The sequence below is a fragment of the Crotalus tigris genome, unplaced genomic scaffold (genome assembly GCF_016545835.1).
Source record: "Crotalus tigris isolate CLP2741 ecotype Arizona unplaced genomic scaffold, ASM1654583v1 scf7180000018548.2558034, whole genome shotgun sequence".
In the NCBI taxonomy this organism is placed as follows: Eukaryota; Metazoa; Chordata; class Lepidosauria; order Squamata; family Viperidae; genus Crotalus; species Crotalus tigris.
The window spans coordinates 1,462,364-1,478,678 of record NW_024097071.1 but is presented as its reverse complement, the minus strand read 5'-3'; the positions used below and the strand labels follow the sequence as shown (position 1 = coordinate 1,478,678).

Genomic DNA, 16,315 nt, shown 5'->3' with positions numbered 1-16,315 from the left:
TGACTTGAAGGAACTTTACTTTTTCATGTTTTCTGACCTGTCTCATTAAGATACTCCTTCTACAGTATATATTTTTGCTAAATACAATTCATGATACAGTTTAAAATAAAAAAGGTTTGTTTTTAATACTCTTTGATCTATTTTACAGCCAAAAGGTCCATGTGGGAGCGTTTAACAGCTCCTGAAGATGGTTTCAGTAAACTGCAGAGAGAAAACATGGCTATTATTGAAAGCTATGGTTCTGCCCTAATGGAGGTAGTCTGCAGAGATGCCTGTGATGGACATGAGATAGGACGGGTAAATAAAATTAGATCTGTTAATTTTGAACAGACTTAATTCTTTAGGGATGGGCAATTGTGTTGTAATAGTCAAAATGCTATGTCTGGTATAAGAAATGATTATATGATTATGTTGAACTATCTATAGTATTTAAGTAGGTTGGTTCTTATACAGTTATATTATAAAGGTATAAAATGCAATAATATATAATCTACAAACTCCATTTATTATGATTTAAAATTGATTAGAGCAATTAGAGTTTAAAGATATCAATCAAACCTTTCTAAGCAGAGACTGCATTCTTGTAAAGTAATTTAATCTCTCTTATTTTTTTAGATGCTAGCACTAGCATTACTGGACCGTATCGTCTCTATAGATAAACAGCACCAGTGGCTATTATATCTCTCCAACAGCGGATACTTAAAAGTGCTTGTTGACAGCCTGGCAGATGATGATCTCAAATTGCAAAGTTTGCTCATACCCCAGCCTCCTTTGCTTAAAGCTCTGTATACCTATGAGTCAAAAATGGTGAGATTCTGTGCAAATTTTGCTTCTGTTGTACTCCAGCCTAAAGCAGTCAGTATTTAGCACTAACATAACTCTTATGTCACAAAAATTTCACTTTTTAAATCTTTGCATTCACATTGTCCATATCTCTGAATACTCTCCTTTCTATCCATTAGCCAGATTAAAATAACTTTCTGTTTCATCTCTAAAGCATGCTTTTACAAAATCGTTGTTGAAAACAGTTAAAGCTCTGAACTCTAATCTGTTCTACCACTTCACATGAGGTTTCTCTTTCTCCTTTGCAATAGTAGATTATTCATTTAAAAGAGGCAAATCATAACTTCTTACTATCTAGCATTCTCCCAGCCTTCCCAATTATTTCTCTTAAATTGTCAGAGGTCAGCTTCTCAAGTATATCTTTCTCTTTTAATAGTAATTTTATTAAAAATTACAACAATAAAAGCTAATAGAAACTATAAATAAAAAAATTAAAAGAAAAAATAGAAAATGCAGAAAAGAAAAAAATAGAAAAAATAAGAATGTAGAAATACATACACATGCACACACATAAAACTTCCCCCTTTATCACAGCAAGTATAAACAATTTTAATAATTTAGGAACTTCTCTTAAAATATAGCAAATAATCTCTTCTTCTCATATCTTGTCTCTTATCTATAAACAAATCCTTAAAACCTCATCAGTTCAGTCCTAGTTTCAGCAGAAGTCCATTAAGGATTACTAGAGACAACAACATATCTATTTTAATCTTCATCAAATAAACCAAATTTATATTTCTCCCTTTTACTCTAGTCCCTTCAAATAATGTCCTTTGTCCTTTCTGATAAAATTCTTCAGTTTTGCAATTCTTTTGCAAATCCAGTATAGGAGAATTTCTAGGTCACTCTTGGTTTGTTATTTGTATATCCCTTTCAATTACTAAGACATCAGCCAGTTCTTTTGGATGGCCAATGTGACACGTTATTCCATTTTTGTAACCTTCATTTTTAGGTTCACTTTCAAATCAGTTCCTTTTCCATAACATCTTTTAAATACAGACTGTCTTGCAATGTTTCTCAACCTCAGCAATTTTAAGATGTGTGGACTTCAACTCCCAGAATTCTCCAGCCAGCATGCTGGCTGAGGAATTCTGGGACTTGAAGTCCACAAATTGTAAAGTTGTTGAGGTTGAGAAACACTGGCCCTAGAGTCTTAAAATTAACTTCCAGGACCATTGTTCAAAACTGTCCTTCAGTACGTTCAGGGTTAAAATATTTTGGTTCATTCATGTTTGTAATTTTAGTTTAAGTGTTTATCTCCTTTAATTGTAATTTTTAGTTCCCTCTAGTGTCCAATTATTAAAATTCTATTTTCTTATGATTTTTTTAAGTAATTCAAAACAAAAGCATTTTCCCACAGGAAGCTTTGTTTATAATTAATTCCAAAATCTTTTGTCAAATTTATCTTGACCCTTGGTCTGTTTGTGATTTGCTAAAATCAATATTTGAATCATCGTTTTGCTGACACCCTATCACTCAAGGCAGTCTCTCTTTATAGGTAAGAAGAAGGGATGACCTAAGGAGTGAGGTTTAGGGGATGAGCCTCCAGCTACTTCTTAGCAAATCCGATTTCTCACCATATATTCTGATTCTTGGATTCTTGTTCTTGTTGTTAACAAATAAAATATTTACTTTTTTTTCCTCCAGGCCTTCCTGACCAAAGTAGCAAAAATACAGCAAGGAGCATTAGAGTTATTGAGATCTGGAGTAATAGTGAAACTTGCACAGTTTCAGGTATATGATATGCGGCCAGAAATAGATCAACAAGGGTAAGTTTATACACCAGATTTCCAAAGTAACATCCTGGTTAGGATAAATTAATGTTTTTTAGTGTTATATGTTTATAGTGCATGTTTTGACTAGAATTGAAATTATTTCACTTACTGATAAACAGTTACATTTCCTTTAAAAATATAGGGTTAGATAGTTTTATAAATAGTAACTGGTTATATTAATCTATGTTTCATTGCATTTTTTTCATTTTTTGTTTTAATTATTTATTATTTTACAAGGATTTATGTATGCTACAGCCCCGTTTTATAGGCTGCGAAATCATCTATGTAAATAAATAAATCTAAGATTTCATTCACTTTAATGTTAAATCAGAACTGAATTTTGTTATATTTTGTTTTCTGGCCACTAATTGAAATAAATTTATCCATCTATCTAAAGCATGACCTCCACTTAAATCTCAAAACAAATAGTAATGCCAAGCGATCCTTTCTGGATTATACCAGAACTACTCATGAATAATCTCCAGCAGATGCTTTATTGTTGGTCACCTGTCTTACAAGAATCTTGCCAGACCGATTACATTCCCTGGGAAATAATCTGATAAGGCTTCAGGGATTCTGGGAAGTCAGGCCTATGCCACTTTCTGCAGTGTGAGGATTCTAGGTTTGCCCCCCTCTTAAGACCTCTTAACAGTCTAGCAGGAGATTCCACTACAATTAAGGTTGTAACTCAAGGACCACTGTATTATCACGTATAAGCCAAGCTAGTGCTAAGCTAGATAATAAAATAATCAAGAATGCCAGCAAGGACTGTGATGTGGAGACTATTGTACATCTTGGCACTAACGATCTGTCCCAAAAAGATGTACTCACTTTGCAGAATGACTTCCAGAGCCTGGGGCAGGAACTTAGCAGAATACGCTGCAGGCTTATTTTTTCAGAAGTCTTACCAGTGTATAAGGACCAAAATGGAAAAGGCCAGCGTATAGCACAATTCAATATGTGGCTAAAAGAGTGGAGTAAAGGGGAAGGCTTTGGATACATTAGTCACGATGTCAGCAGCTGGTCCAATGAAGAAATGTACAAAAGAGATGGTTTGCATCCATCAAAGAAAGGGACTGAGTTACTTGGCTATAAATTCACAGATTTTCTGGAGGAATATTTAAACTAAACAGCGGGGACAGTGAGCTAACTCAGGGCTTTTCAACCAGTGGTACATTGGCACCTGGCAGGTGGTACGCAACCATCCTAAAAAAGTGGTAGCAGGGGAGGGGAATGAGCTGAACCGGTGGTAGCACCGCACAAGCCTGAGTGAGAGATGGCTGGAGCTGCAGGGCTGTCAGGGCTCAGCGGAAGTGCCAGGATCAGTGCCGCTTTCCAGCTGATTGGCGCTTCTTCGGGGCTGTCAGGGTTCAGTGGAAGCGCCAGGATCAGCACCAGGCTCCAGCTGAAATTCGGCGCTGACCCTGGCGCTTCTGCTGAGCCCTAAAGAAGCATCGATCAGCTGGAATGTTGCAGATCTCCAGGGTCTTGTGGTTTACATTCAGATGCTTGGCAACTGATTCATATTTATGATGGTCACAGTGTCCCAGGGTCATGTGAAGTGACCAAAACCTGGTGCAACCACCCAGCAGACGGGGGGGAGGGGGGAATAAAAACCAAACACCCCCCCCACCCCACCCCCACTGCCAATCCTCAACAGAAATGCTCACAACAATGAAAACCACGGACAGGAGGAAGAGCGCCGCCGGGCGGGCAGGCAGGTGTCTTGCTCGGCTGTGGATTGGGGGGCACTTTTTTCAGTGCCATTGTAACTTCGAACAGTCATTAAGCGACTGTTATAAGTCGAAGACTACCTGTACTTTATCACTTTTTTCCTTTTTTTTTTTTTTTTTTTTTTGGTCATCAAGTTTTTGACACCTTACTAGGCGACTGGTGGTACTCGGATGTTGCCATATCCTAAAAGTGGTACAATGGGTGAAAAGGTTGAAAAGCCCTGAGCTAACTGATACAGAACATCCCTGTCCCCGGCAATCTACAAGAACATCAACCTTGCTGTCAAGCAAAATCAAGCTCTTAATAGCGAGTGCCACACAAAGTGCACTAACCAAATAGGTGGTAAGACATTAGGGGAACTCAGGCACCACACAGGTTATGCAGGAAGTAAACACAGAGTCGGTCATAAAGGACTCAAATGTATGAACACAAACAGGGTGAACTAGAAATTCAGGTTAATGAGGGCAGATATGATATTGTTGCCATAACGGAAACATGGTGGGACGAAACCCACAAATGGAACACACAGCTAGAGGGATTTAAATTATTTAAAAGAAACAGATCAAATAAAAGAGGAGGTGGAGTTGCTCTCTATATAAGAAATAACTACATCTCTACAGAAATAGAGCACAACAATGATGAAAACTGTCCTGAATGCATTTGGGTCAATATAAAAGGGGAGGAAAACGACATTGCCAAAGGTGTATACTATAGCCCACCCAACCAAACACAGGAAATAGATGAACTTTTTGCTAGTCAGCTAACTATGGTATGTAGGAAGCACATCACAATAGTAATGGGGGACTTTAACTACCCTGACATCAACTGGGAAACAAACTCTGCACCAAGTGGAAGATCAAACAGATTCCTGACACATCTAGCAGACAACTTTGTCTCCCAAAAAGTAGAGAAGGGAACTAGGGGATTAGCCATTTTGGACCTAATTCTCACTAACAGAGATGAAATGATAGAAGGTGTTGAAGCCATAGGAACCTTGGGAGGAAGTGATCATGCAATATTGGAATTCAACATTATGGAAGCACAAGCAATAGAACACAGTCAAACTAGAGTCTTGGACTTCAAGAGAGCTAATTTCAATAAACTTAGGGTTTGGGAAAGATTCCATGGATGAGAATCCTCCAGGGGAAAACAACTCAAGAGGCTTGGGAAATTTTGAAAAGTGAGATAATAAAGGCCCAGTCTAGCACAATATCAACAAAGAGGAAAAATAACAGCTCTCAAAAGAAACCAGCATGGCTGCATAAAGAACTCTCTGATCAATTGAAAGATAAAAAGGACAAGTATAGAAAGTGGAAAGAGGGACACATAACTAAGTCAAAATATCAGCAAATAGCCCGAGCCTGCAAAGACGAAGTGAGGAAACCTAAAGCTCAAAATGAAGTAAGGCTTGCAACCAAAGTCAAAAATAACAAAAAAAAAAAAGCTTTTTGCAACATGTAAAAAACAAGAAAAAAGTGAAGGAAACGATTGGTCCATTAGTGGGTGCAAGTGGCAAGAAGGAGACAAGGAACAGGGAGAAAGCAGAACTATTTAACTCGTTTTTCGCATCTGTCTTTACACAAAGGGAAAAAGCAGACCAACCTATCAAAAATAGTGCCATAAAAAACAAAATAGAAATACAAGTTAAGATAGGCAAGAAAATGGTAAGTGAACACCTGTCCAGCCTAGACAAGTTCAAATCACCAGGACCAGATGGATTATACCCCAAAGTTCTTAAGGAACTGGCAGATGTGATCTCAGAACCACTGAACTATATTTTTCAAAGATCCTGAAGCACTGAGAACTACCAGAGGACTAGAAAAGAACTGATGTAGTTCCCATCTTCAAAAAAAGGGAAAAAAAGGACCCAGGAAATTATAGACCTATCAGCCTGACGTCAATACCTGGGAAGATTCTGGAAAAGATAATCAAATAACGAATAAGCGAACACCTACAGGCAAACAAAGTCATTACTAAAAGCCAACACGGGTTTGTCAAAAACAGATCATGCCAGACAAATCTTATTGCATTCTTGATCAAGTAACAAAATTAGTGGACCAGAGTAATGCTGTGGATATAATTTACTTGGACTTCAGTAAGGCATTTGATGAAGTAGACCATAACCTACTACTTGAGAACATAGAAAAATGTGGGTTAGACAGCATTACCACCAGATGGATCTGTAGCTGGCTGACCGGCCGTACTCAGCGTGTGGTCCTCAATGGAACCGCATCTACATGGAGGGAAGTGTGTAGTGGGGTGCCCCAGGTCTCTGTTCTGGGCCCAATGCTCTTCAACATCTTCATCAACGATTTGGACGAGGGGATAGATGGGGAATTCATCAAATTTGCAGACAACACCAAGCTGGCAGAAATAGCCAACACTCCAGAAGATAGGCTTAAGATACAGGAGGATCTGGACAGACTTGAACACTGGGCGCTATCTAACAAAATGAAATTCAATGGTGAAAAAAGGTTCTACATTTAGGCAAGAAAAACCAAATGTACAGGTATAGTATAGGGGGTACCTTGCTCAATAGTAGTAACTGTGAGAGGGATCTCGGAGTCCTAGTGGACAATCATTTAAATATGAGCCAGCAGTGTGCTGTAGGTGCCAAAAAAGCCAACACAATGCTAGGCTGCATTAACAGAGGGATAGAATCAAGATCACGTGAAGTATTAATACCACTTTACAATGTCTTGGTAAGGCCACACTTGGAATACTGCATTCAGTTTTGGTCACCACAATGTAAAAAAGATGTTGAGACTCTACTAGAGTACAGAGAAGAACAACAAAGATGCTTAAGGGACTGGAGGCTAAAACATATAAGGAACGGTTGCTAGAATTGGGTATTTCTAGTTTAATGAAGAGAAGGACGAGGGGGGACATGATAGCAGTGTTCCAATATCTCAGGGGCTGCCAGAAAGAAGAGGGAGTCAAGGTATTCTCCAAAGCGCCTGAAGGCAGGACAAGAAGCAACGGGTGGAAACTAACCAAAGAGAGAAGCAACCTAGAACTAAGGAGAAACTTCCTGACAGTTAGAACAATTAACCAGTGGAACAACCTGCCTCCAGAAGCGGTGAATGCGCCAACACTGGAATTTTTTAAGAAGAAACTGGACAGTCATTTGTCCGAAATGGTATAGGCTTTCCTGCCTGAGCAGGGGGTTGGACTAGATGACCTCCAAGGTCCCTTCCATCTTTATCATCATCATCATTATTATTATTAAGTCTTCTGAGAGTATACAGAGAGTGTGTTTTGTATTTTATAATTGTAAAATATGTATTGTCTTGAGTTTTCAAGGTTTTTTTTAACATAACTAGATTATCGGTTTCATTTTTGCTTCTTCATTTAAGAATATTTGGAATGCGAGACCCTCCAGTCTTCATTCCTGCTCCTGTAGAACGTTATCACCAGATTCTTTTGCCTGCTCTCCAGCTTTGCCAGATCATCCTTACTTCTAGCATGGCACAACATGCTCAGGCTGCCAGACAGGTAAGATGACAGAAACTGGCTGTTCATTTCAATTATTCTCAAAGTTACATACTATTGGATACTGGATATCATTGGATACTTTGTGCTCTTATTTCCAGCTCCCTGAATTAATTACATTTTAACTTTGCTTTTTTGTATGCTTCTCTCCCTCCCTCCCTCCCTCCCTCTTTCTCTTTGTCTCATAGGTTTTGCAGTTCCTAATATCCCATTCAGATGCTGTCCAAGCAATCTTGCGGTGTCAGGAGGTTAGTGTGGGAGCCTTGCAAGAATTGGCATTACTAACTGGAATAATCAGCAAAGCTGCTCTACCAGGCAAGATATTTTTTGTTTTTGACACAAAACAACACACTTTCCCGTTGTTTGGCACTCAAACCGCTCTCATTACTCCTCCCCTTACTGATCGAGCGGGTTGTCATTCTATGCTTTTTGGCAACTTTTTAGTATAAGTATAGTATATTTTTAGTAAAGTATTCTTACTTCAACCCTCCCGGTGATCGTGTTTTATTCTTTTATTCATAATTATGCCCGGGAGTCGCATTTTTACCAATATTCTTGAATATGAATATATATATATATTTTTATTCTTTTATTCATAATTATGCCCGGGAGTCGCATTTTTACCAATATTCTTGAAGATGAAAATATATATATATATATATATATATATATGTTGTTCGGGTTTTCTCCCGCGTAAAATTGGAAGTGTCTTGGCAACGTTTCGACGAAGTCCCATTCGTCATCTTCAGGCTCGTGTTTTCAGCTTCGTGCTTGCTCGAAGCACGAAGCTGAAAACACCAGCCTGAAGATGACGAATGGGACTTCCTCGAAACGTCGCCAAGACACTTCCAATTTTACGCGGGAGAAAACCCGAACAACCAAAGACCTACATACAAACACCCGCGAAAACCTCAGAAAACGTGTGTGTGTGTGTGTGTGTGTGTAGGTCTTTGGTTGTTCGGGTTTTCTCCCGCGTAAAATTGGAAGTGTCTTGGCGACGTTTCGACGAAGTTCCATTCGTCATCTTCAGGCTGGCGTTTTCAGCTTCGTGCTTCGAGCAGGAATGTGTGGTCTTAGCTGTTTCTTCCTTTTAACTGCCAGTGGGGGTATGAACTGATTGGCTCCCACCCAATTTTACGCGGGAGAAAACCGGTTTCCGCAGGTGTTTGTATGTAGGTCTTTGGTTATTCGGGTTTTCTCCCACCTATTTTACGTGGGAGAAAACCCGAATAACCAAAGACCTATGTATATATATAAAATAAAAGAATTTCTAAAAATTGCAAGAAAATCCTGAAACAATTAACAACTAAAAATTAATATGATCCTGCTAAATAAAGTGGGTAATTACTACAGCCTAGCAGAAGATGCCCTTATAAAAAATATATTTCAATCTATTATGGAGTGTTGTTTCATTAGGTGTGCTTGGTGACTTTGACCCTGATTTCAATGAAGGAATGCAGATTGAACTACAAGGACATATAGGGCGATTTCAGGTAAATTTCTATAATTACAGCAATTGTTTTCTTTAGTAGTTTATAACTTACTCTAGTAGCACAACTTCACAGCAGTATTTATTTACTTAATTACATAGCTCTATAGACCACTTGAATCATCATCAATTCTAAGAAGCTTATGATAAAATAAGTAGTATACACATTTTATAGGCTGTGTAAAGTATTTATCCATCTTGTTTTTTGACAAAAGAATAAATGTTATAATTTAGCTAAGATTTACATTAAAAGTAAACGTATTTCCTATGCTTTTCCAAAGACAAAACTAGTTGTGGCATAATATTTAAATATAACAAATAGTTTCGCAGAATGAACTTTAGGGCATAAAAGGTGTGCAGAAATAAGGAACATAAGGTACAGCCCAAGTTATATTTTGTAAAATTTTGTGAGGTGCAAGGTAGGTGAGGTGAATAAAGTATGATACTGTCAGGAACAAAATGTTTAATTGCAAATTTTCAAAACAGATAAACCATTGAGAAAAATGAAAAAGGCAAGAATTTTAATTTAATATTGTGGTCAGTAATGCAGAATATGATTTTATATCTTAAACACAACGCGTTGAATTTTTATACAATTAATGGTAAACATCTGGAGAACAGAATTAATTGTTGGTTTATTTTCATTTGCTTTTAGCGCCAGTGCTTAGGCCTACTCACACGGTTTGGTAGTTCAGAGAGACTGCACCAATTCAGGTTGCAAGAGGATCACACAGAGGCGGATAGAGTGAACAAGAGAGATGATATTGAACTAGCCATGCAACAGGTGAGCCATGCAATAAACCTCTGTATATAAAATTGAGAAATGAGGTGGTATAGTGGCTGAAGTGTTGTACTGGAAGTGAGAAGACCCAGGTTCTAGTCCATTCTCTGCTGCAGAAGCTCTCAGGGGGAGTTAGTTAATTGCTCTCTCTTGCTCAGCCCAACTTACCTCACAAGGTTGTTGTGGGGAATGTGAGGGAGCATCACACACACATACACCACTTTGGCCTCCTATATAAAAGACTGGATATAAGTCAAATGAAGGAACAACGGCTGTTACTGCAACATTCTCAAATATCTTTTTCTATTTTCTGTGCCTTTTAATTAGCAATAAGAGACATTGTATTAAAAAAAAAACTTTACATCTGTATCTCTAGATCTGTGCCAATGTGATGGAATATTGCCAGCTGCTTATGGTACAGTGTGCCCCTACATTTGAACACACAGTTTGCCTCTTCACTCCCAGTCTTTCTGAGTCCACCAATCGAGATGGACCTCGGCAGGGTAAGTTTGTGGATTTACTTGGGTAAATTAAAACATGCATTCTAGATATTATAGTTAACAATTCTTCCCATATTCTCATGTACTGAGAAGGCTGTTTATGTCACGCTTATAAGGTCTGCTTTTACATTTGGGAGGTCGAGACTGATGCAGAACCTAAACATTCTCTGCCACAGAGGCTGCTTTAGTTTGTAAAAGTGTTAGTTCCACAATATGCTGAATTGTCATAGTTATTCACTTTGACAGTATGATTATCTTCCATATAATATGGCATACCATATATGTCTGTGTGACTTTGCTCTCAATGTTTACATATGTAGCATACTGTAGTACTTATTTTCTACATGTTTGTACTCTATATGTGGATGGGAGGGTAATATAAAATACGTGACATTGGAGGCCACACTTTTGTAATAAAGTACAATTAACTCTTTAGCTTTTATTTTAGATTGTTTGTTTTTAATTTAGTGGGATCCAACTTTATGGCAAATGCTCTTTGTTTTAACGTGGATTATTACCTGTTTTAGATACACAAGCACCAGTGATTCCATATTGGCGATTGCCTGGCCTGGGTATTATTGTCTATCTCTTAAAACAAAGTGCAAATGACTTCTTCAGTTACTACGATAGTCATCGTCAGAATGTTAGCAAATTGCAAAATGTGGAACAGCTACCACCAGAAGAGATAAAAGAGGTAATTTTCCTGTATCCTTCTCTTGCTTTTACTATTTCCACCAAGTTTATCCTTTAATTGTTGCACCAAGGGATGGTATTTACTGCCTCTTTTTATATTTAATAGTGTAAGTTCTGAATGAGAAAAAATTAAATATTCTTGCTTTTCTTAGAAGAATAAAGAGACTTTTAATTTTTTCAGTTGTTAATCAGTCTTTGCGGAGATTATCAAATTATTCAGTGACTGATGTCTCTGGAGATGCCAAATGTATCAAAGTTGCTATATAAGTAGAATTCCAGAGTTTCTCATTGTAAAATTTCTCTTTAAGCTTATTTTTTATTTGGAATAATATGTGTCTTTATGTGAGAAGTTGGTTTTGTAGAGCTCTTACTTTGTATGGTGGCTAAGTACACAATATTACATGTTTATATGTCTTTCTTTCTTTCCATAGTTGTGCCAGTCTGTTATTCTAGCTGGAGTAGACAAAATTTCCACTACCCAAAAGTATATTTTAGCAAAGCGACGTTTAGTGAAGCTGATCAACAATCGAGCCAAATTGCTTTCTCTGTGTTGCTGTATCCTTTGATCATTATGTGAAAACAGATTTGTTTTTTAGAGCAAACTTCAGAGATGGTATTTAAAAACCTTTAGGAACAAAATTAAGAACTTAATATGGTGAAAAGTGACTTCCTCCACTGCTATCCAACTTAAATGTTTTTTTTAACCAATCTTGTAAATCTCAACAATTTGTGATTTCTTGATTTTAAATAGATAATAGCCTTTGTTCAAGAGACTGTAATCAGATGTAATTGTTTTTTAAATATCAAAAAAATCTCCATAACCATTGATTTAACATTACAATTTTATAACCTTTAAAATTAATCAAGAAAATGAACTTTTGGGGGAGACTGTTTAATTCTATAAGATGATGACATTTTAAATGCAGCGGAACTTCTGGGAAGATTTTTTCTTTAAGAGGCATTAAATGCAGTTTGGGATTATGATTATTGTTAGGAATATCAATTGAGCAGTCTAAATATAAAGTTATTGCTTAATAATGTTTGTTTGAGAAAGCAATAAAAATAATTTAAACTGCAACCAGAGAACTTGGTTTTGCTTAAAAATGATAGAATGTATGTGTATTCTGGAAGAAATAATTTAAATGTGGGAATGAAACAGATCCTTATTTGCCATTAAGCCAGCAACTGTATGATTATCTCTTGCTTTATTTTGTTATATACATGTTCATGTATATGGACAGTAAATGTAAGCTCCTTTACTAGATATGTTTTCAGATATTATAGAAACCTGTCTTTTTATTCTTTGGCGGCATCTGGAACACTATCTACTACACTGTACTCCTGCAGATTCCCAAGCTTCTCTTTTGGCTCCCAGGACTCAGTTGAGGAACAGAAGATTACAAGGTAATTTTCCTTAAATTTATTTAAATTCCTACATTATGTTTAATCAGCAGATTATGCAACTATTTTTAATCGATTAGGATTGGAAAAGTTTTAATGGATTCTGCTACAACAAAACTAAAACATTGGTTTAAGCATTTTGTGATTAATTAGATGCAAGAATCATGCTTATAAAGGCTCCCATTCCAGGGAAAATTGTAGTTGAAACAGAAGTTGTAACTTGCCTCTCAGTAATGGCTTCCACTTATTCCTCCAGCAGGAAACATGAATCCAGAACCCCCAGAATACAATCCTGTTCTCATAAAGAAGCACAACCCTTCTAGAATAAAATATGAACTTACTCTAGAGTTAGATTTCTAAATCTGACCTCTTGATTCTGCTGAAAATAAGTCTAAAGTTTGTTTCTTCCATCCAGTCAGTCCCCAACAGCCTCCAGGCATTGAGATATCATTTTGATTTACAATTCCTTCTTAGCTTAAGGTGGAGATATATAGTTGGTTATCATCAACATGGTATTATATTGTGCTGATAGATGACCTCTTCAGTAGAATCATGTAGAGATTGAAAAATAAAGAGGACACAATATACAATACAATACACGGTTCGATACAATACTATAACCAGTGGTATAAAAGAGGCCTTCAACATGGTCATACTCCATCCATCCAAATCATCTTACAATCATCTACATATAAGATGTAGTCTTATCTTATTATTGTAATTATTATTTTAATTACTTTTATAATTTTTATAATTATTATAATTTTTATAATTATTATTGGAATTATTGTTACGAGCCAGGAAGAGGGCTGAGAAAATATCTACAGACCCCTCACATCCTGGACATAAAGTGTTTCAGCTCCTCCCCTCAAGATGCCACTACAGGGCATTGCATGCCAAAACGGCTTGATACAAAGACAATATTTTCCCCCATGCCATCCCTCTGCTAATCACCTAATTCCCACAGCATTGATTTATGCCTAAGAATATTTACCCATGTAGTTGGGCTGTATTGCTATTATGCTTCTCATGTTTCCTGTTACATTCTCCTATTGGTATCTTACGATTTATCACTTTGTTGTTTATATGTACATTGAGAGCTTATGCACTGGAGACAAATTCCTTGTGTGTCCAATCACGCTTGGCCAATAAAGAATTATTCTATTCTATTCTATTCTCATATCTGAAAGGGATTCAGACCATTCTTTTCATCTAAGTGCTCTGTAATTGCTGCCCTACCACTTCCCTAAGGTTTATAGTCCTCCAAAACAGCTGAATTGAGATGGCTCCTTTAGGAGATGCAGTTGATATAAGGATCTCAGATTTTCTTTGTCTCTCTATTTATATGTACTAGAACAAAGATATCAATTGATAAAATATTTCTATTTACTAGAATAATTTTTGATTCCATGTATAGATATTATGCAACTCTAAAATGATGTAACATTGCATATTTTTAAAGCTTGCTTTGGACATAACTGTTAATTTTTAATTCCAACATTCCTTCAATTCAGATACTAACTTCGATTTAACAAGTGGATTGAGCAGAGTAAGCCAACTTGATATAGATCAGGTAGGATCTTTCAAAGGTTTTCTTTATAAATAGTGGGCTTGATTCTCTACATAACTTTTATTAAGTGATTATTGGTCCTTAAAAATAAAAATTTTGATTAGTTCATTGCTACTTACCTTTGAAATTATTCATTCTGAAATACACAACAAACCAGCATACTAAATATTGCTTCTAGAACCATACTTGTTCTTGTGGGTTATGAATATTAGTAATAAAGGGTTGTGGGGGGAGGTTGTCACATAGTGATTAGTAGTCCATGCAGTTTTCTTGGCAAGGTTTTTTGGAAATGGTTTGCCACTGCCTCTTTCCTAGGACAGAGAGAGACAGACCACGGTTGCCCAATTAACCTAAACTCTAGAACAGTGGTGGTGAACCTATGGCACGGATGCCAGAGATGGCACTTGGAGCCCTCTCTGTGGGAACGCACACCATCACTCCAGCCCTGCTTCCCTCCATGGCCCCCTCCTCACCAGCAGCCCCCCTGGAGGAGAGTCGCTCCCGGGTACAGCCTGCACGGAGCAGCGCAGCCAAGGACATAGCGGGGCAGCAGGGACAAGACTCTGCCCTCGTGCCCCATAGCGTGCAGATGATGCTGCGGGGTGTGGGTGGAGGGCATGGCTGCCATGGTGTTGCAGGACTGCCTGGGCGATCTGCAGTGGGCCATGGAGGCAGTACATGGTCCTGCGGCTGGGCAGACCAAGGGGCGGGCGGGGGCAGAGCAGGCAGGGTGGGAGGCAGAGCAGGGGTGGGGGGCAGTTTGTGGCCACTCGGTTTCTAAAAGGTTCGCCATCACTACTCTAGAACATAGTCTCCCAGTTTAACCACTATTCTAAACTGGCTCTGTAATAAAAGAAATTATCCAACATATTTGCTTTTTCTTGTCTCTTCTCCTTTACACTTTTCTATTATGATACTAAATTTAAAAGCAGAAGCAAATATTGGAATTTTTCTTTTCATTTCCTTTCAATTAACAAAATGTAAACCATCAAAAAGAAAGCATACTTCGCCTTGTTTTTTCTTTGCAAATCTTACATTATAACAGTAAAAGCATATTAGCTTTAAAATAAATGAGTATAATTGGCTATTTTTTCATACACTTGAGTAATTTATATATCATTTGTATTTATCATTTTTCATATATTTGAGAATAGAAATTTAGGGATAATTAAGTTTCTTGGGTGCGTCCCTTTATCATCTTTCTCTTTCCATCAGAGTCTATATTTTAAAACTTTAAAATAATAATATTGTAATGGGCTTCTGATTCTTACAATGTTATAATATCAAGATTGGATTTTCAGTCCCTTTTACTTTTTGTAACAAGCATATGCTAAACCTAGGCATGGCGTGACATAAATCTGTATGCTTACTTTTTAGATTTTAAAAAGCAAGGTTGGGTTTGCTTCAAAGAAGACCCCATTTATATAGACCACTGAATCTAAATTAGCAGTGCATTAAAGGAGGATTTAATAAATAAAGATTATCTTGGGTTTTGTTGTTGTTGTTTCTTTTTAGCTTCAGCTAGAGGCAACCAATAATTTTGGAGAATCCCTTCAGAAGAAACTTCTAGATATAGAAGGACTGTATTCTAAGATGCGGTCACGCTATACTTTCATTCAAGCACTTGTTAGACGTATCCGTGGCTTGCTAAGAATATCAAGGGGATGAAGAATAATGTTTATTCATTATTGATGTTTTTTGTACAAGTAACATTTTATAAATTATGGTGAAATAATTTTAATATGTTTCATTACAAGTATGAATAATTTTTGTGTGTTCTTGCCATTCATTACCTAAGTGGAAAAATAAACTTTTTTAAACAGCCACATTTGTGTACAAGGTTAATTAGTTTGAAAAGGAAATGGAATATAATTAATAAGAATAAAAATTCTGGTATCAGTATATCAGTGTCAAACACTGGCCAGATTTTTTTTTCTTTAACTCTGGCAACCCACATGAAATGAAATAATGTGTGTAAAATGATTTTGTCTACAGGTAGTCCTTGACTTACAACAGTTCATTAGTGACTGTTCAAAA

General features: G+C 37.0%; 1 protein-coding gene across 1 annotated transcript in view; it reads left to right on the top strand.

Moving 5' to 3' along the window:
* NUP205 (nucleoporin 205) overlaps window positions 1-16,104 on the top strand; it is a 49,680-nt gene extending 33,576 nt beyond the window's left edge. Inside the window, exons 31-43 of the mRNA XM_039354103.1 lie at window positions 149-297; window positions 616-807; window positions 2,491-2,612; window positions 7,709-7,847; window positions 8,033-8,159; window positions 9,261-9,337; window positions 9,989-10,117; window positions 10,491-10,617; window positions 11,142-11,308; window positions 11,739-11,862; window positions 12,583-12,711; window positions 14,223-14,281; window positions 15,794-16,104. Of these exons, the coding sequence (XP_039210037.1) occupies window positions 149-297; window positions 616-807; window positions 2,491-2,612; window positions 7,709-7,847; window positions 8,033-8,159; window positions 9,261-9,337; window positions 9,989-10,117; window positions 10,491-10,617; window positions 11,142-11,308; window positions 11,739-11,862; window positions 12,583-12,711; window positions 14,223-14,281; window positions 15,794-15,946 (1,694 nt within the window). The 3' untranslated portion in view covers window positions 15,947-16,104. The remainder of the gene's footprint in view (window positions 1-148; window positions 298-615; window positions 808-2,490; window positions 2,613-7,708; window positions 7,848-8,032; window positions 8,160-9,260; window positions 9,338-9,988; window positions 10,118-10,490; window positions 10,618-11,141; window positions 11,309-11,738; window positions 11,863-12,582; window positions 12,712-14,222; window positions 14,282-15,793) is intronic.
* The last annotated feature ends 211 nt before the right edge of the window (window positions 16,105-16,315 follow it).